Source organism: Corvus kubaryi, unplaced genomic scaffold (genome assembly GCF_017639235.1).
Source record: "Corvus kubaryi isolate FWS band 111438036 unplaced genomic scaffold, C.kubaryi_AGA036_p1.0 37256, whole genome shotgun sequence".
Lineage (NCBI taxonomy): Eukaryota > Metazoa > Chordata > Aves > Passeriformes > Corvidae > Corvus > Corvus kubaryi.
The window spans coordinates 6938927-6963704 of NW_024581076.1; the positions used below are offsets into that span (position 1 = coordinate 6938927).

Consider the following 24778-nt stretch of genomic DNA (forward strand, 5'->3'; position numbering starts at 1 on the left):
AGTGTGAAAATCTTGTGCTGCTGAACTTTCTAGGAACAGTTCTGAGTGATACTTCTGTGTTTGCTGAAAATGCTAAATAAGCCTTTAACAGCAAGATTTGTTCTGGTAATAAGGAGCTGAAAAGTTTGTGTTGGGGAAGGATGGCAGAGTGGGATAAACAGTAGGAAAAAGGCAAAGGAAAAAATCCCAAAACCTGAACCTTGTGGCAGCAAAAGAAAATAACCCTTAAGTTTGATTTGTTATCACTTACGTACTTAAGTTTGTCCAAATGGTGAAAAAAACCCCTGATTTCCTAAAATTCCATATTTCACAAACAAGCTACTAAAACAAGATGCTGATTTGTCCAAACTGTTAGTCTGAGGTTATAATCAGACAGGTTGGAAGTTTCCTTACACCATTCTTTCTTTGACCAGCTATATTTTGTCTTTTTTTTCCCCCTATGTCCTTTCCTGCTTTCCCTTCTGTTCTTAGCTCCTTCATATTGAGTTTTTAACCTGTCAGCATTTTTTGTTAGCTCACACTGGAGTGATTTGTTTCTAATCTGTATCAACTCTGTCTTTCAGACGTGGAGTATAGATCTTTTTTTGTTTGTTTGTTGGTTGGTTTGTTGTGGCATTTTTTCTTTTCTAATTATCTCTGCCTCCCTGTCTGCACAGGTGCCAGTTCCAGTTTTTTTGCCCACTACTCTGGATAGCACTGAGAAAATCCTTGCAGCAATAGAAGAGCTGAGGGGAAAAGTGCCCTCAGATCCTCTGGAAGCTGAACTACTGAACTTGTCAGGGGTGGTACCTGAACATGCTGGAAAAGCTGACACTTCCGATGTGGCCAGTGAGTTTCCTGATGAGTTTTTTGACTATTTGGAGTGCTGGGGGACATGTGTGAAAAGGAGGATTGGGTTTGTTTTTTAATTCTAGGGAAAGTTCTAGTACAACAGTGCTGTCATTGAGGTCTTATATTAAGTTGCATTGTGCTTTATAACCTCAGATGGCAATTAAGTACCTCACAGCCACTTGATTAATCCCCTCACACCTGGTGAAGACTTGGGAAAAAAAGTAAACCTTGTGAGTCAAGACCAGTTTAATAATTGAAACAAAATAAAATATAATACTACTAATACTAGTAAATACAAGTAAAAGAGGGGAGGGAGAGGAATAAAGCACAAGAAAACTAAGTGATGCACCATATAGGTGCTCACCACCCACTGACCCTTGCCCAGCCTGTTCCTGAGCAGCAATTGCTGGTTCCCAGCCAGCTTCCCCCAGTTTATAGATAAACTGAGCATGGCATTGTGTGGTGTGGGATACCCCTTGGACACTTCAGCTCAACTCTTCTGGACATGCTCCCGCTCAGCTTCTTGTGCACCTGCTCTCTGGCAAAGTGTGGCAAACTGAAAAGCCTATGATTTAGAGTAAGCACTAGTGAGCACAGCCAACACATTATTCTCGTAATAATTTATATCTGAAGATCAAAAAGTCCCACATACTTTGTAGTTATAGTTTCTCAGTGCCCATGTCTCTTTGCTCTTCTTCCCTGGCTCGGCCTGCCCAAATCTTCAAGTCTCTTCTGTATCTTTCCACGAAAATTTGCCTTCACTCAGGTGTAATTTGGAAGGTATTTTCCAAGCTCTTTCAACAGATTTCTGCAAGGTTGTTGACAAATTACATGAATTTACACTTTGTGCCTGGTATACAGGAGGCCAGTGGAGCTGCAGTCCCAGGAGGCTTACTGTATTCCAATCTATTGCCATTCTCCTACTAAAACTGCACATTTCTGCTAGCACTGCAAGGTTGTCATTTTCAGTTCCTTGCTCTCTTTTGTGAAGTACAGCTAGCTAAAGGAGCAGATGTATGGGATCAGAGCTTGCTCGCTTGCAGAAGACTGAATGTGGAGAAATCAGTGTTTGCCAGAAGTTGGAGAGAGGTCAAGCTTTGTTTCTCCCTGCCTGCATGCCTTATTTGAGAAACAGATCCTACAAAAGCAGACTTGAAAGTCTGTTCTGTTGTGACAGGATCAGGTAGGAAAATAGATAGTCAGGTTTGTCAAGCTTTTTTGAGTTTTGGGATTGGTTGATATGATCCAGCTTCACCAGTATTTGATTTTCTATATATGTGCTTTGCTGACTCACCTTAATGGAGAGTAACGATGGGCTAGTAAGTATCTTTTATGTTTGAAGGAAATCAGATGGGAGAAGTAAATCTGAGATCCCAAGAACAAGAAAATGTAGTGAGCAGAACAATCAGTTTTATAACAACTCAGCTTATAAAGTTATAAGTCTGCACCATTTGGCTAACCCATGTGTTGGTTATAATAATGAGGTTTTTTCCTTTTTATTTTTAAACAGGTGGGATAGTTGAGTCAAATCTACTAAACTCAGAAACAGAGTCACGGACAAGCTTGCCTGATGTTCCATATGAGCCAGACCTTGATATTGAAATAGACTTTCCAAGAGGTAATTCTTCTGTGATGTTAGTAAATACTATGACTCTGTGGATAGCCATTGAACCTTGTTTAATCATCCTTTCAGAGGAGCTTTACTTGATTGCAGGATCCACTTGACTGACTGTTAGGTAAAACTTTGCCATGCCTTTGTAAGATAGGGGACTTCTGAATTAGTTCTTCCATCTTTCTAAATACAGTATTTGAAACACTGCAAAGAAAAGGAGAAGTTAACCTTTCACAAAGAACTTGACTGCATCATTTGGGTTGAACATGGATTTAGGAAAGTTATTTTGAAGGCTCAAGGACTTGGATAGCATATGAAGAATGAATGCATTCTTCAATCACCAGGTATTTTCATGGTTTAGAGAACAAATTACTAAAGGGTCAATTTCCCACTCAAGTTTGTTAGAAAATTGCAAGTTGGCATGCTGCACACCACTTGTGTTTTACCTTTTAATATCTTGTTAATGTCCCTATCTGCATTTGAAACAGTAGCATAATTTGAATTAGGAAAAAAATCACAACTTTGAGACCTTTCTTGAAAGAAACTCTTGATGTTATATAGTACAATTTCTACCACTCTACAGAATGCAGGGAACAGTGTCTGTTTCCTTACACCATACCCTAGTCAATCCAAGATCCAAGAAAGCTTCTGGCTGTAGGTACTGCCCCTCTTGACATAGCTTCTCTCGGACACACGACTCTCTTACCTCGCCTGGGTAGGTTCTGTAGGAGCTGACAGGCTCCTTTGGTGCTGTGTTGTAGATAGCTGCAGTAGATGCCCAGAGTGGGTTTCTCAGTTTACTTTATGCCTAATTTAAAGAGAAAGCCTGCAGGTTAGTCTGACCTTAGTCTTGGGAAGTTTACTAGTCAGATGCATACTAGGTTTTTAACCCACTTTATAAGTGAGACTGGGTACATGAGGAAGAAAAACCATAGAAGAAAAGAAATAAGCAAGTTGGAGTAGTAAGTAGCAGCAGTCTGTAAGAAAGAAGCATTGATTACACTGAAGTGCTTCTGAGATAAGATTCTTTGTGGTATCAGGAGAAGTGCTGCTTTTGAGTCTGGGGCAGAGTTCTGAAATCTCTGTGTGTAAGTGCTAGTTCATCTGCACCAGTTGGAAAGCTATCCTGAGAAATAAGGTGGTGAAATCAGATTATCAGAAGAACATTCAATTTTGAGTGAAAACATTGTTTGATGGCTAAACGAGGGTTGAACCATCTTCAATAAAGTAAACAAAAGTGGGACTTGAAACATTAAATCCATTCATATGTTGTCTCATTCCTCAGCGTTGCCTGAAATAGAGTCCTCAATCCTACCCCTGAAATGTTAAAAAAAGAATATTTGGACGTACTGCCATACATCTGCTTACCAAACTTAACTGTAATATCCATCGTGAGCTAGACCTCTACCACTTGTATAAATATAGACTAAAACCAGTTTCTTTGAAGGAGCTTGCCTTCTGATTCTTAATGTTTTAAACCAAGGGTAATGTGCTACATGAAATAACAAAACATGAATAGAAATAATCTAAATACATGAACAGAACTGCATGTACTAAGTTAATGTGTATTTTGTCCAGTCATAGCTGCTCGTTCTCACTGTACCTTAAAATTCTTGATACCAAAGACAGCCTGGGCAGAAAACATTATGTAAGAGTCTACAGTAAGAGATGCTGCCGTAGCTACTTAAGATAATAGTTGAAATGTTGAGTGTTGTGTCCTCTAACACTTACTTAGAAATAAACTATTTGACAGCTTTGTCTTACAGTTTGGCAGCTTTGTCTTACTTTGAATATAAGAATAGGTTTGTTTCCTCGTACCAAAATCCAGTCTTTAGTTGTGTTTATATGCGTGCCTTTGTGGATGCCTTATGTTAAGGCACACCAATATAGTTAATTTGTTTTTATCAAAGCAGTGTTATTTAAAAGACATTTAGAAATAAGTTTCTGTTAATGTATTTTCAGCAACTGAGGAGCTTGATACAGAAAATGAGTTTTTGTTACCTCCTGTTTTTGGTGAAGAATATGAGGAACAGCCAAGGCCTCGGTCCAAAAAGAAGGTAATTTTTTCATGCTATTAAAAAATATCAAGAATAACACAAAATTTATGTAGGAAAAATATTTGTGGATTTTTTTTAGTTCTCCTACTGATTTACAGCGTGTTACTGTCTACTCATACCTGATATCCTATCTTTATGACATAAAACGATACATTTCAAATAATAAAATTATTTCAGTGGTTTGTCTGTTGCAGATAACTGTTGGATTTGATAGGAGTGTGATTTGTAAATTATGATCCTATTTTTGCTTCACAGTGACAGAATTGTTGATGGAATGTGGCACTGTGTATATACCTACTGTACTCTTAGCAATGCTTTTCTACCTTCTACTTTGAACAAAGATGTCTTGGTTTGATTTGATAGTAAGATGGAAAAACATTACCATGGTTTATAATGGGAGCCATAGCATTTCCTTTATAAAAGAGTTTAAAAAATTTATTTGCTTGTATTTTTCCCAGATTTTATTTTTAGTCAATCTTAGTTTAGACATTGCATAGCAATTAGCCACAGTCTTTTATTTAGAAGGACACTACCAAGAAATAGTTTCCTATGCCTGGCACAAAGCTGAAGTGGTTTTGTTCCAATAACTGAGCAGATACTGCAGCTTTAAAAAAACCAGTCAGCTTCTAGTAAAGCTTTCTAATAATAAATGTGTCCTTCTAGTATCAAATCTGGAGTCTAAGCTTTCACTATTATCCACTGGACATTATCCACATATCCACTGCTGGGCCTGCTTTAATCTGGGACCAGTGCTGGCCCTCCCACTGGTGGGTTCTTTTGAGCCTACGAGTGGAGCCTGTGACACAGACTTGTAGCATCTTTTGTTCCCTGCACATTAACACGATGAAATTGTGTGAATGCCCTGAGGTTCAGTGTGCCCTTTGGCCTGCATCTGGCTGTGCTAGGTTCTGTGTCCCTGCTGGTGGGGCTGCTGGCAGCGTTAACCTCTGTGTTCCGACGGCAGGGCGTGAAGAGGAAGGCCGTGTCGGAGTACCAGTCGCACGATGACAGCTCTGAAAACTCTGAGTGCAGCTTTCCCTTCAAATACGCCTACGGGGTAAATGCATGGAAGCACTGGGTAAAGTCTCGGTATTTAGATGAAGAGCTTCCGGAATTAGAGGAACTGAAATCAAGTAAGTATTTCCAAAAGTCTCACATCCAGATTCCTGCGTGCAAGGGAAAATTGCCGTACGCGTGTGATTCTCAGCTGGAATTTTTGATAGAATTTTTCTCATGTCCCTAATGTTCCCACCATGACTGATATTATTTCACCACAGAGTTGACAAAGTCTTTTTTTTCTAGTTTTCCCTATTTGGTTCAAAATGCTGGGTCTCACACTTCTCACGAAAGCTAGGACAGCACCTTCTTGGCTATTCTGATTTTCTGTGATCATTCTGATTTTTTTGTTTGCATCCTGTTTTTTCTCATATTCTAACTTAACCTCGGAGTTCACACCATTTCTGGGCTTCTAAATGGCAAGGGAGGGACATCCTCCTACTCTTTATCCTGTAAGGAGATCTTCATCTGAGACTGGCATTACCTGGCTGTGGAGCTCTGGCACAAGGTGGCCTTCGATGCCCTGGAGCCGTGCTGCTCTGTCTGCAGCTCTCCTCTCTGTATACATTTGTACTGTGAGGGAAAAGGGGAATTGCTGCTACTCCTGCTGTTCTTCAGCTGCCACACGCATCTCAGCACCCTTGTGTTATGCTCTTGGATCTTTGGAAACTGCTGTTTCCCCTGAAGGTGCCCCTCTGCACCACTGGCTTCACTTCAGCATCTTGGGCTGCTTCTGTGTCATACTGAGCTGTGCATGACAGTACATTTGTTAGCAGGTGTTAACTGCATTGGGTTAACAAGAATTTACTGTGGGAGCCTTGATTGTTTTAATACAGACCTAACATTTTAACTGCTTAGTACATTTTAGTCTCATGCATTGGTTAATGGAGAGGACATCAAGCCAGTTTTCCAGTCAAAAAATACCCCATCCCACCTTCGCTGTGTGACAATTCTGTTGTATAATGTAGCATTTCTTCTCTATTTTACAGTAAAGTCTGTGAAATTAAAGGAAGATCTATTATCACATACTTCAGCTGAGTTAAACTATGGGTTGACACATTTTGTCAATGAAATTCGAAGGCCTAATGGAGAGAACTATGCACCTGACAGCATCTATTATCTGTGTCTTGGAATTCAGGAGGTTAGTAGAGGCTGTAGAGATGGGAAATGGAGCTGCTGATTTGACTGTAACCCATTTCAGTAGAAGAGTAGAGATAACATGGATTTGCTGGCTAGGAGCTACTCTTAATATATGGCTGTGATCAGGCTGCTGTGTAATCACATTGTAGAAAGCTGTCTGTGTAGGAAATGAGTTTGCAAACCCATCCTGGAAACTCAAACACAAATTGGTACATTGTAATTATTTTAAGTTTCTTGCTGGGTTAAAGCAAGTAATTAACCTAGTCAAAAATTACATAGTCTTTTCAAATGCTGTGCTTCATTTTGTTTGCTAAAGATGTCCAATGTAAAAACAGAATGAAACAAGGCATGCTATGCTCTCTAAGCATTTTACTAATTCAGTTACTTAGCATATAGAGGAAACAACCTAAATTAAGTGTCTTTTGGGGAGGGTCTAATTTACTGAGTATTGCAGACTGTGGACAGGCAGGATAGAGTGCAGGAAACTCTGCTATGTTGACTGTCTCACACAGAACAAGGTAGGAAGGAGTCAGGTTAGATGTATGTGAAGGCAGTAACCTATCACTAGATAATAAGAGAATCTGTTTCACAGCTTATCTTTTAAACAGGGAGGGCTGTCTTAATTTTTGCTACGTAAGGCAAAACATAGATAAAATAAGCAGTGTTCAGAGCTGAGAGCACAGAAAAATTCATTCACGTTAAAAGGCAATAAAAGATGTGTATGATGTGGAAAGCAAGCTGCTCACAGGGTTTGCAATCCTACTTAAACTGTTCCATACTTGAGGCAGAGGACTTGAATCAAGTAACAAATTTTTTAATTGAAATATTTTAAAAATAAATAGTAAAATAGTAATTTTCCTGTGTTGCAAGTGTGCAAAATTAGAGTTAGTTGCTACCTTTGCCTTATGGTTGAAATTTGAGAAGCAAACCTTGATTTTAGTCAATGGCTTTTTAGTCAATATTGCTACAAGGCGTTTCAAATTCAGCTAGCTTTCTGCTTCTGCACTTGCATGATACACTGTCTCTCTGTACCTTTCTGTTGAATTGAAAACACTCGTGTTAAGCAGATAAACAATACACAGAGTGAAGTATGTATTTATAAAATGAAACTCAGATAACATTTTTTTTGTCTTTCTCTTTGTACCTTTGACGTTGTCTATTTTGTCAGTCATGAAAGCTAGTTATGTATAAAACGTCTTTTTTTCAGCTCTTCAGAACCATAATTTGTGTGGTAAACACAATTATCATGAGCCCTAATACACATACACAATGCTGGAACATTAGTGGAGCAACATGTGGTCATTTTACTGTGATTTTACTGCTTATACTTAGTGTCTAGTATTTAACTCAGGCGATGTTAACAGCCCTGATTTGTTGGCCAAATTGTGCCACTGCTGGTGAGACTGGTAGGAAGATGTGCCCTGTTCTGATGAGTTTGCATTTCACAAAGGCAGACAGCAAGTGAGGGACAGAAACATGAGCTGTGAAGGGCGGCAGCCATCATCTGTGTGCTAATGGTGAATATTTGGGGGTGTGTTAATACCCCTCTGAAGAAACATGCTTAAGCAAGCTAGTGGTACACTAAATGCAATGTAGTTGTCACAATGAACAAAAAAACTCCATTGCCTTCTAGAATTTGCTTTGTCCTTTCCATCTGACAACCCCGATGTGGGTTCCCTGAAAGAGAATAAATTGTCTAGTACTGCATAAAAGGTATTGGCTTTGTTGAACTTGGAAAGGGCTCAGAGGAGATTAAATGGTGCCGTTTAAGGATATAGTTGGGCCAAAGATCATTAATATTTTGCTAACTTAGAGTAAGTTTGTCTTCAAAAGAAGAGAATGTAGGAGCCATAGGCTAGTAAAAAAGTACTTTCCCCTTCCACCAGCACTACTGCACTCACTGTGGCTAAATATGCACTCAGTTTGGAACTTTTCCTCATGGATATAACGTGGTTTGAGCCCAGGAGTCTTCAAAGTCCTAAGCTGGCTGTTTTCTTGGGTTTTTTTAAATTTTGTAAAATAATTTTTCCTAAATGAGGCACTGTAAAATCTGTTCCAGGAAACTGGTCCCTGAGTCAGATGGTGCAGTTTCTCAGATCAGGTTCATTTGCAGCTGAAATTGTTCTGCTTTCAGACAGAAGTGGTTCAATAATGGTTTTGATAACTCTGAAGGAGTGATCCTGAAAAATATCACACTTAGAAGTAAAGGCTGCTGCATGGTCAGGCAGGCATCTGGTGGAGAGGGTTCATCTAGAGGAAGGTGTTAGCCTGCTGTGCTCCTTTGTTGCATCATGGCCTTCATTCTTTGTCCCTAATTGGGATTACTGGGATTTGGGGTTTGTTTTTTTTTTTTTCTTGTTTTTTGTATGTCTGGTAATGGAGTTGTTTGGGCAAAATTTGGGCTGATAGAGTTTAGCAGATGTTTGTCTGAAGGTCAGACAAAATCACTGTGGGCAGCAATTCAGCCTGTTCTTCTCTGCTGTGGGATTCAGAGACATGTCCAGTTCCTTCCCGTGCGCTGCTGTTACGATAGAGCTCATCTCAGGTGGGAATGGCTTACGCTGATCCTGCCCCTGTAGGGTTTGTAGAGCAGCAGAGCACAGCGTTGTGGTTTGGGAATGAAGGTTTGCAGGTTTGGGGGATAGGTTGGAATCTGCCCTGCTACACAACATTGTCCTTCTGCAGACTCTGCGGTGGTGGTCCAAGGGGCTTCAGACTTCTACTGGGGATGCCAGGGTTTAGTCAACACTTACTGTGAACTGGGAAGAAATATTTGTAGATGAGTTCTCACAGGCCTGCATGTGAATTGGTTTTGAACTGGTTTTCAGTCTTACTTCATTTTCACTGCCAGCATTCAGTGTGATTGTTTAAAGCAAACTGGAGAAAAAGAAAAATACATGGAGAAAAAATGTGCCAGAGAACAGAGGGGCAAACACCATGAAGCTTTTAGTAAGCTGTATTATCTGGCTTAGAATTGCTTTATAAAGTCAAAACCAGTGTATGTAGAAACAAGCACATTTGGGGGAATATTGTGCTTTGAGGAATTAGTTAAATGTATCATATAAAATAGTTATCTGGATGAAAATGTAGTTGAAAACCTGTGGGAAGTGTACTCATCCATTTTTCCTTATTATATAATTAAGTGTAAAGATAAGGAAGCCAAGATACACTGAACCATGATCACCTGTTATAAATGAGTGTTGTGTCTAATGTGATTTCAAGTATGGGTACAGAACTAGATGCCATTTCAAGAAGCAAATGCGTTTTTTGTCTGTCACTTTTATTGTATTCACTAACAACAGGCATGTTCCTGCAAAGATAATGCTGAAGTGGAAAATTTAAGAAGCCAATCCTCCCTTTCTTAGAAATGTCTCCAGAGAGAATAATGCCAAACAGTAGTCCTCAGCCATTAATTCTTGGTAAAGGTTCAAAAGAATTTCTGTCTGTAAGGTCAAGAGGGGTAAGATAATTAGATTGCAGGATAGGCTGGCACCTTGCACCATCCTATCATCTTTCTTGCACTGTTATATATTACTACCACAAATATATGGGTTTTTTTTTTTGCCTCCCACTTTTGTGTTGAAGATGCTTTTGTCACTGTCTGGAGTTCACATTTTAAGTGGTAGATCCTTGCTAAATGTGGGTTGGTTTTGGTTTTGGTTTTGGTTTTTTTTTGAAGGCCTAGGCGGAGGAAAAGATAAATTGTTTGTGGTTTGGGGTTTTTTTAATGACTCCCCATTCACTGGTACAATGTTGCACACAGGAAATCTTAGAGAAGAATGTTAGTTGTAATAAAACTGTGATTCATATCCAGTTAGAAATTTACAGCATACAATTATATTGGAAGTAACTATTACCTGTTAGATATTGGAAAGTAGCGTAGCTTTACTTTTAGATACTGTTTTGCAGTACAATGCTTGCACAGTTATAAAAAAAAGAACCCTGTAGCACATGAGTTGTTCTAATCTGGAATTGTAAATACTGTCTCTCTCTCTTTTCTGTAGTATTTATATAGAAGTAATCGAAAAGACAACATATTTATTGATCCAATCTACCAGACATTTGAACAGGAATTAAATAAAATCCTTCGAAGCTGGCAACCAAGCATCCTTCCAGATGGTAATTTTCTTTTTGGTCATGTATGTTTTTCATGTCTTAAATAGTTGTGTATTCTTAAGGCATATATATATATCTATATGTTATGCATTGCAATAGTAGTTGATGAAGAATTACAGAGATGTCTTCTAAGATATAATTTAAAACTGTACCTCTTTTTCATTGTCTTGTTTCTGGGTAATCCATGCTACGAGAGTTGTTTTTGCCACTGACTGTTAAAATTGACTATCCATTTTTAGGAGAGAAAGTTTAAAATAAGCTCTTTGACCTGTACTTTTTACCTGAGCTGAACATACTTTTTTGCCCATCTTTTTTCCCAGATGGAAGCAGGCAGGCAGGCAGGCACTGGACTAGCAAGTGATGTATTTTAGCATTTCTCAGCTGGATTAGGAGGACTCTTTGCTGGGAGTCTTCTGCTTAGAAGGATCATCAGTTCATGGAGAAAGCAAATTTTTCCCAGCAGACCAGTGTTGGTGCTGAACTGCAGAATCAACTGTTCTTTTATCTTTCTCACAATCCTCTCTTGAGTGAGGGCTTGTCCTTCCCAGATCCTTCGCTTTCTTTTCTCAATATTAGCTTCTCTCAGTACAGCCCAGAGAGCCTCTGTGTTGGGCCCTTCCTGTATCCTGCTATGGTCCAGGAGTGCTTTCCAAGTGAGAGATCCATTAGTAAAAAGAAAGAAGAAAATACTATGTTTGGAGGCCTTAACCTGAGCAGAATAAAAAGAACTCAAAAATATGCTATTTATGACAGAATTAAGGTTACTCCCTTGAATATTCATTTCTATGAAATAGCACAAGAGACCTGCATGTCAGCAATGCTGTTGTAACTAAACAGAAATGTGTTTTCTGTGAAATTGCCTGTACTGATATTCCCACTGTCTCAGTGAGTGTCTGTGTCTTTAACAGGTGGGTTTGGGGAGTGTGGACATATAATTAAATAAGTTTATCAGAGGCTTCTGTCATGAGAATTTTGTTACATTTCACAGTAAAAAAAAATTGATTTTTTTGCACCTTACAGTTCATGGGCTAATCCACTGTATTTTCTCTAATATTCTTTTTTTTCAAGGATCAATATTCTCTCGAGTTGAAGAAGATTACCTCTGGAGGATTAAACAGCTAGGATCACATTCACCTGTTGCTCTTTTGAATACTCTGTTCTACTTTAACACTAAATATTTTGGCCTGAAAACAGTGGAACAGCACTTAAGACTTTCTTTTGGCACTGTTTTTAGACAGTGGAAGAAAAATCCTCTAACAATGGAAAGCAAAGCTTGTCTTCGATATCAAGTGTCTTCCCTGTGCAGAGCTGATAATGAAGGTACTATGGCCGTTCAAAATTAGTATTGTAGGAGTATCCACATGGCACTGATGAGGGACATCTGGGCACCGGGCCAGGAGCCAGGGCTCTTCCTTTGCATAAAGTTTAGCTGCTCTCAGCTCCCAGATCTCTGATTGGAGCATGTGGTCCATGGGGACTGCAGGGTCTTGGCGTTAATTTGCGCCCACTGGTCTCCATGTGTGACTTTGCTGTGGCTGTGGGTGGCATTTCCAGTTTGCAGATTTGCACAGTTGTGGTGACCGCCTTGTGGTACTTGGTGGGCTACTTATGGGGAGTTTTACTGAGAAATGTGAAATAACTTCAAGTTATAGCTTAGATTTTATTGATTTTCTTCTTAAAGATAAAATTGCTACTGGAAAAAGGAAACACGAAGATGATGTGCCAGTATTTGAACAAATTGAAAACACATCTGATCCAGCTAGATGCCCTGTGAAAATGTTTGAGTGCTATCTGTCTAAAAGGTAAGTATGATACAGGGTAATACAGACAGGGTTTAAAGTAAACCAGGTACAGAAAGGAACTATTTTGGTGCAACATGAAATGTGCTCAAGCAAAGGGAAGAGATCAAGATGTTCTGAAAAATACTGAAATGAAAGTATTGATGTCTCCAGTTCTGTGTCTGGACAAGATGTGCAGAAAGTATGGGAACAGTGAAGTACTTCAGTGTTAATTGTCAAGGGCTCCATCTGGAAATGACAATACAATTCAATTTTCTTACCTGGGAATACCAAGTATTTCTGCAGAGAATTGCCAGCAAGGGATCTGCTAGGTTTTGCTACTGAGGGTTTTGTTTGTGAGATCCCCATCTCTTCAGTAAGAATTGGATTAAGACAATGGATTTGCTTCATTCTAAGTTATCAGGCATCTGAAATGTAGATGCTTTGAGGTACCTAGTGTGGAAGCATGTTTAAAATATTGTAGTAGGAAAACTACTACTGGCAGTAACCCAAGTATTTAGAAATAGCTTGTTTCCTTCCAATCTCCCAGTTAATTGTGCAGGAAGGAAGCAGAAATTAGTACATTAAAACAAAAAGCTTAGGCAACTCTTAAAAAAAAAAAATTAGTAGCTAAGTGTTTTGGAAGCTTGAAAATGAGATTTCTTGGAAAGTACTTTTCCTTAATTGTAACAGCCATTCAAGTGACTGATTTTAGTGTAGATTTTATGTAACTCTAAGGGAAATGTGGAAAAGTGATACCAAAGAAATAAAATCACCTTGTATATACAACACAATAAATTAACTAGGAGACTCAATGTGTGTTAGGAAACAGCACTGTAGTCTTAAAGGTGAAGAATGAGCTCACACAGCATCAGCAGAAGTACTAGCATGTGATGTTACAGAGAAACAAATGAAGAGTAGCTTGTGCTCTGTTAATGCAACCACCACATGTTTTTCATAAACTTAGTTAATTCTGATTGTTGCAGGGGGATTTTGCTTTCACTCAATTCTTTCATGATTTGGAGAGGATTTGTCATTAAAAAGTTGAATTTTTGGACTGAGCTACACGGTTACTGGGGGAGAGACCACATAATTTTTTTTTTTCTTTAGTAGGAACATTTCAGCTTTAGGAAAAAGAGTGCTCTTAAACCCATTTGGAACATGATTTATGATGTGGTTTCAAGCCATGCTGTCTTGCAGACATTGGTCACCATTGTTAACTAAAGCAGCAGACTGCTTCTCCTGGTTCTGCTTCTAATTTTATTGAAATAATTTTAATGGAATTTTTAACTCTGTAAAAAGTATTGTAAAATTTTAGGTAATGCCAGCTGTTTGAAATACACTTGGCAACCAGTGGACAGCTGCAGCTGAAATTTCAGGATGCTTTCATTCATAGATATGAAATGTTGTACTATTGTCTCATTATAGTCTCAAACTGCACAAGGGGGGCTTTAGGTTGGACATTGGGAGGAATTTCTGCACAGAAGGGGTGGTGGAGTCATCATCCCTGGAGGTGTTTAAGGGAAGACTGGATGTGGCACTCAGTGCCATGGTCTGGTTGACATGGCAGTGTTGGGCCACAGGTTGGAGTCGATGATCCCGGAGATCTTTCCCAACCTAATTGATTCTGTGATTCTATGATTGCTTGTTGCTATAAAGATAATGTTGTTTCAAGAAAGTAGGGAGGAGTTTAAAATATTTAAATTATTAGAATATCTTAAACAACCATATTTTACTTCTTATCCGACTCTTAATCTGAATTATGTGAGAGCAGAACAAGCCAGCAATCACCCCAGCAGGTGAAGAGCAGCACCTGAAATCTTATCAGCCAATTTGGGAAGGTGAGCTGGTAAAAGTCCTTCTTTTTACTGAAGAAACATGACATAGAGTTGACTCCTGAAGTCTGCAGTATTTGTGAAGGAGGGAGCTTGAGTGAGCACTTGCACATCCAGAATTGAAAATTCTTTTCTGATACTTGCCTAATGGATGGAATTTCCATTCCATTCCTAATGCTAGAATTTCCTTAAAGAAGTCTTCTCTAGTGTCTGAGAATGTTTCTGAGCTGGATGAAACTCCATAGTAGAGCGGGTAAGGAATTAAGGGATTAAGATTTATAACAACCAACCTTTTAAATAGTAGGAGGAGGGATTTTAGATGCTTACATTTCTGTGCATCTCAGAGCTACCATCCTTGACTTTTCAAGGGAACGCCAGGCTCTACATTCAGAGGTAGCTGTGTCAGCCAGTGATTGTGTGAGCAATTACTGATGTCAGTGTTGGGCCTCTTTGCAAATCATGGAAGGTACTTTCTGGTTTAGCAAGTCCTGGATCTGCAGGTTATTGAAGAATGTGTTGTCTCTTGTGTGGTTGCTGAGTCCCAGGTATCTGGGACTCTGAGGATGTGGGACTGGCTGGGCTTGGGCCAGACCTGGCACGGCTCCTTCTATCAACAATAGCACATTTCTCCACGTTATTCTTTTGGGGTTGTTTGGTTTTGGGGTTTTTTTGTAACTTGCCGAGGTACAGTTAAAGTTTTGTTTGTGCAAGATACTGGAACTGCTAACATACTGTTTTGTCCTGTGAGGCTGTGTTTCTAACCCCGTGTTTTCTTCCTTGTAGCCCACAGAATCTGAATCAAAGGACAGACATGTTCTATCTGCAGCCAGAGTGCTCCGTGTCCGCGGAGAGCCCCATCTGGTACACTGCCACTTCACTGGACCGCAACACTTTGGAAAATATGCTCGTACGGGTTCTTTTAGTAAAAGATATTTATGATAAAGACAATTATGAACTGGATGAAGACATAGATTAAAACAATCTTCCAAAAACTGTCAAGAAAACAAACAGCATTAGATATAGTCATGCTGCTAGACCTTTACTACGGAAAACATTTCAAGTTTACCCTTTGTTTTATGAGTTTTGTAGCAGTGTGTACCTTCACCTGGGTATTACCATGTAAATAGTTTGTGAGTGAAAGTCTCCATTATTCTGCGTAGTGGTTTTAGGATACATAACAAACACATTTCAGATTCTTTTTTAATTATTTATTTGGTTAGGTATGTTTGTAACTTTTTACATTGCAAAGTAGGAATGAGAATGTGCCATGTGTAATTCTTTTTCCCCTTGTAGTAAGATACATCCATGTTGCACAACTCTGCTGTTGGAAGCTCCCTTGGAGGAGGCTCTTTTAATGGCTTCTTAAGCCGGATGGTTGTGTTTGGGTAGCACTACTAAAGTTTAGAACTTGCTGTGTCTTTCAGAATTTTTAAATGACTTGTAAACTAATAGGTTTTTTTACTTTTTAGTTACTGAAGCCTTATAAGGTTATGTAGAGAGATTCCATCTTATGTACCAAAAATAGACAAAGGAGAATGCTGTCCATATTGGTGTACTGTAATGTGAATCTTTTCTGGTGAAAACATTTTTTTGTTGCCCTTATTAAAACCTTAGTGTCCTTTCATTATTTGTGACTCTCTCTCAATTGCCCCCACAAATAAAATATATATGTAAAAATAAATGAATATAAGCTTAGAGCATGTGGTCATCAAGACATGTATTTTGTAAAAAAAAAACCTAAAACCAAAAGCCCCTCAAAAAAAGAAAAAAAAAAGGAAAAAAAAGAAAAAGGAAAAAAAAGAGATGTCTGATGACAATGCTGTATAATCTTTTTTCATCTTTACTTTTCCAGTCATAAATGCCAGTACCTCATATTAATGTAAATTTGTCCTTTGTAGCCTTATAGAAAGGGGTTGTATGCCATATTACATGAAGTAATATGGTATAGTAAATTTTTAACTTCTGTTTGTCCTTGCATTGCTGTATTTAAATACAGTCAATACTTGACTATGGGTGGGAAAATTCTTTTAACTAATGCCTCCATTCAAAAGCCATATGAGATGCGAAGTTGCAACAAGTCGAAAGATAATTTTTCTTGAAGAAAAATCCTTTCATTTGCTCTATATCCTTTCCTTGTGCTTACTTTACTAAGTAGTCTGATTTCAAGATACATGTTTAAATGCTCAAGTTTTGTTATTTGCTCTTATTTAACTGATGCAAACAATATGGTGGTTCAAGCAATGGTTTTGCTATTGTACTGAAAAAATGTAGTAGAATATTCTACTATAAAGTACTCATAAGCTTAAGTCTCTCCTAAATGGCATTAATTATCTGCTGAGAAGAATCATCTACTAAAGGAGAAACTTTGTATATATATTACCACCTGAGGATTTATTTCTTGCAAGGGCTGCATGGCTTTTTCATTTTCCATAGCTTAAAAGAATGCACACAAGGATGCATCTTCCTATATAGATAAATAAAGCTTCAGTTGCTTTGTTTTGTTAAACAAGTTTATTTAAATTTCTGCAATTCTGGTGTGTCTGTGAGTATGTATTAATTTTAGATATACCACTATTTCAAATGGAGATGGAAATGTACATGTTTAATTTTTCATTTCTTTCTGGTGGTATTACCTTTCCTGTGAAATCAAGAAATACAACACAGCACCAGTGAGTAGATCACCATCAGCTACAATGCACTTTTCCCTTTATGAGTGAATACGTAAGAACTTAGTTCATTAACACTTGTGTTTTTTTAAACAGCAGCCATAGAATATGCCCATGATACATAAAAGGGATGAAATCAGGAATTGTAGTAATTGTTTTGTTCTGGTCTCTCCAGCTTTTTTAACACCTGACTTGACCATAAGTTAAATTTACATGTGTGAATCATTACTAATTACCTGTGTAAAATGAAATTTGAAATATTTCATTTAAACATAACTTTAAGTGTTTTTATAAATAGCAGTAAAGATCACTTGCACCCCCCTCTCTATAGTTCAGACTTTGGGTACTTCAGCAGAGGCATCAATTGCTCCCTGATTACAAGAGTGTTTAATCACAAACACACTTTTGTGAAACTGCAAACCTTTAATGTGAAGCTGAAAGTTAAGTATATGTGTTGGGTGTTTTGTCTTAAGCAAGAGTTTTAAATTCTTGTTCTCAAAATCAGATTAAAGCTATTTCTTAAATAGTAAGGTCAGACTTTAGTATGGCATGTGGAACAATATATAGGCATTTTCAGCATCAGGAGGAAATAATTAATGCTTCCTAAATTTTATCAGAAACCACATTATTGTCATAAATCCTTCCATTTTCTACTCAAGATTCGTCTGCCATCAGTAAAAATATCCAAGTTGGGGTTTGAAATAGGCATTTTTATATATAGATCCATGTTGGAAATACAAAGATGGTTGTCAAGAAAATAACTTTTATTCCAGAAGATGGAGCTATTCCATCATCAGCAATAATGTTTTTCAAGTCATTCATGTGTTCAGATTGAACATTGTAAACTGCAGAGATATCGCAGTCAAGTCTGCATCATGGTTTGATGTATGCATTTTATTCCTAAATTTGAATGGTGATGCAAAATGCAATAAAATACCTTAGTTCTGAAAAAATAAAGACATGCAATTTTATAATAATTAGGAGTTCAGGGCAAATCCTTTTTTTTTTTCTTCGTCAGAACTGTCAGCAGCTGGGCTAGAACAAGGTTGGTGTCAAGGCATTACATGTGCACTGCTGTGCAGGACAAAATATGATGCCCTGTTCTACACAGGCACACAGCTTTCAGGTGGTGATGTGTGTAAGAAACCTGCCCTCACTTTCCTCCGTAAGAGGGTGTGAAGTGGCACCTTTGCTGTTGTGGCCATCCCTGTGAGCTCTGTCAGAGCTCTGAGAAATGTAATGTGGGGACTGCACCACTCTCTCCACACACAGCCCTGCACTCCAGTCCTGGCGGGGTTTTCCTAACTTCTCCAGTCGTGCCAACATGTGCTCTGCATCTCCTTACTGTCGGATCAAGTTTTGAACAATTCCCAGCTGAAGTAGTAGCCTTAAGACACTAAGAAAGTTAGACAGCAGCACTAAGAAAATTACATAGAAAATATAGTGTGAGAAACAGTGAAAAATTCATGCAGTGCAGAAAACAAATTTACTTTGTTAGTCATCTTTTTTATCTCTGACTGTGTTCAGTCAATGAGAATAATGCAGCTTTTTTTAATTAGGGAACTAAGCATAAATTATGACAGTTGATTTTTATTGAACAAGAGGTTGTGGTTGTGAAATAATTTCACTGTGTGCAATATTAATTACCTTTAAAGTACTCACACTGGGATGCTACAGTGCAGCAAAATTTGTTTTCTTAGTATCTATGACTGTCCCATGAGAGGCTGTATAAATAGGTGGGGAAAACAGAAGAGGTGGTCCATAAACCTTGCAGTCCCACAAGGAGGTGGTGTGTGAGATGGAAGAGAAAAAGGCATGAGTGGTGGTAGGAACTCATCCCATACCCATTTTTGCTGACCTTTTTTATTATTTAGGAGGGTTTTTTTCTGTTACACTTCCCCTTTTTTGTCTGTTACTGTTAGGAACAGCAGTTAGATATTTTAATTTCCATTTTTTAAAGTATCCACTGTTCAGTTTGTTGCACTCACGTTGTGCATTATATAATGCACGTTATGTGCAGGACTGGGTATGTTGCAGAGTAAGTGGAATGGGAGCTTAAGTTACTGAGATGTAAGAGGGTGTTTGGTCGTCATAGGTGAAACAAGTCTCTGGATTATAACACCAAAGGTTAATGATGTTTTGGAAGCATTGGAAGTTTGAGCTACCCTTTGTTTAGGGTTAGAACTAAACCATAGGGTTTGTGTGTCTCGTGAGGGTTGTGAGTGTGGCCTGCTGTCCCCAGGGGCTCAGTTATATGTGGCAATTTCCCATTTCCCAAGTGAGAAATAAATCTTTCCTCTGGCAGCTTTGAATTTGAAGTGTTGAAACGCAAAAGCCTCAGCACACAGACCAAGCACTTGGGACCAGCATGTGATGGGGCACTCGCATTGAAGCTCAGGCTGGTGTTTGTGTCTGTGACGCTGAGGAGCGTCTCTGACCCGCGGGCCTCTCCCGGAGGCACAGAGTGACGCGGGGATCGGTGCCTGCTCGTCGCGCTGCTCCGGCTGGAGCTGGCAGCCCCTGGCAAGCAGCCCGGCCTTGGGAGCACCCCAGCCATCTGTGGGCACTGGTGAGCAGTGCTCCCGCTCTGCTGCTCGCAGGGATAGGGCCTGCACCATGCTGGGGGGGTCTCTTGTGCTCTTTGCTTTGCTCTCAGGGAGCTCCCAGTCACTTCAGAGTTCCCTGCTGTTGGTTTATGATGGAAAATGTGTGACTACTGTCAGCACTCTCCAGCCACGTTCTCCGCTCAGTTCTCTCAGGCAAAATACCAAAAAGGATTTGAGTGGGACGCTAGTTGTAGTAAGTGCATTGGGATGCAGGGGGAGAGGTATGTGATGGTCACTAGACAGGCTAGTGGCAAGAGAAGTGAGCAAATGCACAGGGAAACAGGACAGAAAAGGTTGACTGTGTCCACTCTGAACCACTACCAGAGTTTAAAAGCTGCAGGTTTAATATGTACTTTCTGATGAGGCCTTCTGAGCTTCTGACACCTGTTACAACTTCCCACATAGCCTGGCTCAAAGCTTTTCACCCAGCATTGCTATATGCATGGTGGATGTGGAAAAGAGGTATGTATTTAAAATGGTTTCGTCTGGCTAGTTTTATTTTCAGGAAATTGGTGTGTTGGTATTTCCAAATACATATATCTAGAAAATTGTTTCCTCACCCAAGAACTAGTTATCTTTATGGCAAAAAGCTACTATACAGCAGTCATGCATGGCACATTGGCAAGTGCATAATTCGAGTCAGGAAGGATGCAGTTAACTCTCTGTATTGTGTCCCAGGTACTAGTGAGGTATTGCAGCATTTGTACTGATTGTTTCATGAAATGTTTTTCCATCTCCAGTGTGCTTTTTTCCCCCCCCCCTTTATTTGTGGTTGGTTTTGTTTTGGTTTGGGTTTTTTTGGTGTGTGAAATGAAAGAAGAAAGTCTCTGAAGATACCAGAGTTCTTGGAAAAATCCTTCAAGGACACCATCAGCCATTTCCTCTTTTGCTGGCAGGAGGGTATGAGATGTGACTGCTGTCAAGGAGCCATGGAGTAGCCCTCTTGTTTGTCATAGCTAGGAAAAGCTATGACATGAGTGCCCAGACTCTGCAGCTCCCCTCATGAAGCATGGTTTTACCCAGGCAAACCAGTGTCAGTGCCAGTCCTGGAAACACTTCTGAGCAGAGCAATTCCTGCAGATGTTCACAAAAAACAAATAGAAAAAGAAAATAGAAGATCAAGCTCAACTTTTATTTCTTATTCAACTCCTTTTTCAAATTCCAGGAATGTGAGTATGAATGAGACGTGAACATGATCTGAGTTTTGATTTCTCTGAAATGTGGCGTTTCCCAGAGAGGTGGCGTGTGGTGCTTGGTGAGGGCCATTCCTGGCTGCCACCCTGCCTTGGGGCAGGGGACAGTATCAAGGCAGCAACAAAGTTGCTGCTTTCTTTCCTGACGTGAGAGCTGAAAGCTTCCTAGAATTGTTGTCCAGGTTTAAATCTTTCCTTTATATTACCTGCCTCAGTCCAAATGGGTGTGAGCTTGATGGAAGTGCAGATACTGAAAATGCGTGTCCCTCTGTCACTGGGTGCCTACAACTGTGCAGGAGGTGAAGGCTTTGGAAGGCAAAGCCCATGGATGCCAAGCAGGAGAGATGGTAGTTTGGACTTGAGAGGTCTGGAAAGAACAAAACGTAACATTAAACCAGCTCCTTCTTTGAGTTATGACCGTTCCTGGGTTTCAGTTTGTATATTAAAAAAAAAAGGTTTTGGTGGCTAGGTCTTCCCAAGCAGAAGAGCAGGCTGCTTTGGTTTCTCTCAGAAGAGCTCCTCAAGGATGGGTCGCCTGCCCAGTACAAGGAGAGTTAGGTTTATTAGCATCTTCCTCCTTTATTTATGTATTTGATTATTTGTTTACCGAAATAATTGTTCCTGATTCACAGTCACAGAAGAGGGAAGTGTTCAAAGCATGAGTGGGTTGTGTCATGTATAATGTGCCTAGGTACTTGCAAGTACCTACTCTATTCTGGTTTTCTACTAAATTCTGGTTCATGAAATTTGAAACCTCTGTGTCCTGTCAGGCAAAGGAATGGGAACATCCCTGTCATCTGTGTAATTTAAACTGCTGACATTTCATTTGTGCCAAAACACTGAAGGTGCTTTACCAGTTTAAAATATGGAAAATTGTTTTATTTCTTAGTATGTTAGCTGAGTAAGTCACGAAGATTACTTCCAGTCATGAAGGTTATTTCTGCTTTCAGCATGCATTATACAAGGCAATATGCGTAGTATTTGCATTTCTAGTCTTTAATTAATCTTTATTTTTTAAATACCCTACTTGGAAGTGAAGAAAGAGCTTTTCAGCTCAGGATAAAGCTGTGTCACTAAGGGAAAGGAAGGGGCCCACCATCATTGCAAAATCATCAACCTCAGTACCTGTGGAAAAAAACTAATTCCAAAAATCTCTTCTCCTCATTATATCTTAAAATATTTTCTATTTGTCTTTTCTCCAGCTCCAGATGTGACATCCACACTAGTATGTAACAACTCTATTGTGGTAATCAAAAGAATAAATACAGGAAGATTTATAATCTGATTTCTATTAACTTAAGAAATAAAGCTTTTTTTTGTTCCTTTTTTCCCCCCTGATGAATTCTGTATCAGTGACCAACAGGGATTAAAGGTGAAAGTTGTAAAACATAATAAATAAGAAAAGACAAGTTTGTAAGAGAACAGGAGGAAGAGCAGTCTTTGGCCCTAATGTGAGCTGAGGGAACTGAAAAGGCCTTTGAATTCCCTACCAGTGTGTCCATTCAGTTCAGGTTGGTTGGAGGATAGAAGCCCAGGCTCCTTTAGCAATGGACAGACTTGTTCATATATATGTTCCTGTATCTTGGACAGCTCCTATGGAAGCAGACATCTCTGAGGTCCTTCAGGCAGGAAGTATTTCTTATAATAAAATCCCACTTCATCCCCACAGGTGGTGTCCAACGTGTATTTTGGCATATTTTAAAAGAGTGTTCACCCTCAAGGGAGGGCTTTCTGATCTGTATCATTGGTGTCTCGTCAAGATACGAGGTGGTTTCTTCTCCAGCTTCAACTAGAGAATCCCACAAATGAGGAGAGGAGGAGGTTCAGTAACTCCTCACATCAACTAAATTTCCAGAACCACAGGCCACTGGTGGGTTACGTTTCAGTACCAGAATAGGAGAGAATCCTGTGAAATACCAGGGATTAGCTCAGTTTGTTAGAGAATGGTGCTAATAGTGCTGAGGTCATGTGTTTGATCACTGTATGGGCCATTCACTTAAGAGCTGGACTCGATGATCCTTGTGGGTCCCTTCCAACTCAGAATATTCTGTGGTTCTGAAATTCCTTGGTGGCTCTGCAGTCAGTTTAACAAGGGGCCAGATTTAGTGCTGCAGCTACTGAACTTACTAAGGACCTGAGCACAGCAAAGGCGTGAAAGGGATTTTCTGGAAGAAAGGCTGAATGATTTGGACTGTTTGAGTTCAATAGAGAGGAAGTAAATAGCAAGGGATGTTAGAACAAACTGTTGAGCAAAAGAAATAAAAATCAACAAGAAGAGCAATGTCCCCTCCACAGTGTTTTGTTACTGTGCAGTAATCCATTGGGATGGGATCTCTGAGAGGAGGAACACTGCTAAGTCTTCTGTGTAAGGGTGGATGTATTTTTGCATCGGGAGAGCCATCACAGAAATAATGTATAGTTTCTTTTTTTAAATGCAAGAAAGTGACACTTCTCCCTTGCTTGTTTGTTCTAAGCAAGTATTCTACCTTCTTCTACTCCTTCAGCAGCATCTTGGGACAGATTTCTGCAGGTGAGCAAAAAGAGCCTCAGGGAAACAAGATCATCTATGAGTTGTCCTGTGCTCTGCCTTCCCAAAGGTATAGTTGTTACCAGTATAGTGAAGGAGGTTCCCGAGTTAAAGGGGAGTTGTGTCTTGCTGCTGTCATCTTCTGAGATGAAAATTACCAGGAGGAAAAGATTTCTTAGTGCCATTGTCATCCTCACTGCCACCATGTACTAGAGATGCACCAATGGGGGCTGCTTTTGGTCTGGTGGAGGAGGCTGAGGGCTGAGGTGCTGTGCTGCTGCTGCTGCCTCCAGATGTGCCTGTCCTGGCAAACACCTTGCCAGCCCACTTTGTTTGCTCTGGTGTTTGGCTGCTCCTGTTCCTTCTCACTAATAGAGTAATTCCGATATCCTGCTGGAAAATGTCTCAGTTGCAAAGAGTGAAGCAGTGGCAGCTGCACCAGCCATGCCTGAGAACTCCTGATCGTCATGCCTCTGGCAGAACCCTGCCAGCTCCCCTAACTGGTGTTCCTGCCAGACCCTAGGAGTGCATGGTAGGGATAGGGTATTTGACATAAGCTGGCTCATTTGAATGCAGCTCTGGAAGCTCTGCTACAACCTGTTTTTGTGTGATTCTCAACTTCCCAGCAGGAATCAGCATTCAGCTTCCCAAACTGTATCTTACAGCAAACACAGGTACCAGGGAGAGTTCTAGGAAGCCTTTAAGGGCTGGGATTGCTTTTTCTTTGAAAAGGTGTTGAAATGAGCATTTATAGCCCATTGTTTCTAGTTCATGACAATCGCTGCTGAACTGTTGCTAGAGGAATCATTAGATCCAAACTTCCTGCTTCAGGAAGGTAACCAACACGGGAGTGAGACCGTGACTATAGCAAGTCTGTAAAAGGTCCTGTGGTTTCTCCATCTGGTTAAGAAAGGTGAAGAATTGCCAGGGTCAAAGGAAGGACTTAACCCAGGATGCCCAGCAAGGTACCTAGTAATTGGGTCCAACTCAAGAAAACCAAATGTTTTCATCAAGACAATATTTCAACTTCTGAGAAAAACCTTATTTAGGTACAGCAAGGAGATCAGGCACAGAAAGCCAATCTTTTCATGAATCATTTTCAGCCCACAAGCAACTGGGTTTGCATCCAGGTCTGGGGTCCTCAGCACAGGAAAGGCATGGACCTGTTGAAGCAAGTCCAGAGAGCTATGAAGATGCTCAGGGCTGGACCACTTGTCCTGTGAGGAAAGACTTAGAGAGCTGAGGTTGTTCAGGCTCTTAAGGAGAGCTTGAGGGGGCTTATTGGAAAGATGGGAACAAATTTTTTTAGCAGGTCCTGTAGTGATAGGACAAAGGTAACGTTTTTAATTTAAGAGAGAGTC

General features: G+C 39.8%; 1 protein-coding gene across 10 annotated transcripts in view; it reads left to right on the top strand.

The window, feature by feature from the left end:
* The window catches only part of ZMYM2 (zinc finger MYM-type containing 2), an 86898-nt gene extending 69967 nt beyond the window's left edge, over nucleotides 1–16931 (top strand). For all 10 annotated transcript variants that reach the window (XM_042023889.1, XM_042023891.1, XM_042023890.1 and 7 more), the window contains 9 exons: nucleotides 657–828; nucleotides 2342–2449; nucleotides 4406–4500; nucleotides 5465–5633; nucleotides 6546–6697; nucleotides 10701–10815; nucleotides 11881–12132; nucleotides 12494–12614; nucleotides 15209–16931. In XM_042023889.1, coding sequence (XP_041879823.1) covers nucleotides 657–828; nucleotides 2342–2449; nucleotides 4406–4500; nucleotides 5465–5633; nucleotides 6546–6697; nucleotides 10701–10815; nucleotides 11881–12132; nucleotides 12494–12614; nucleotides 15209–15401 — 1377 coding nt within the window. In that variant the 3' untranslated portion in view covers nucleotides 15402–16931. The remainder of the gene's footprint in view (nucleotides 1–656; nucleotides 829–2341; nucleotides 2450–4405; nucleotides 4501–5464; nucleotides 5634–6545; nucleotides 6698–10700; nucleotides 10816–11880; nucleotides 12133–12493; nucleotides 12615–15208) is intronic.
* Nucleotides 16932–24778: the final 7847 nt, after the last annotated feature.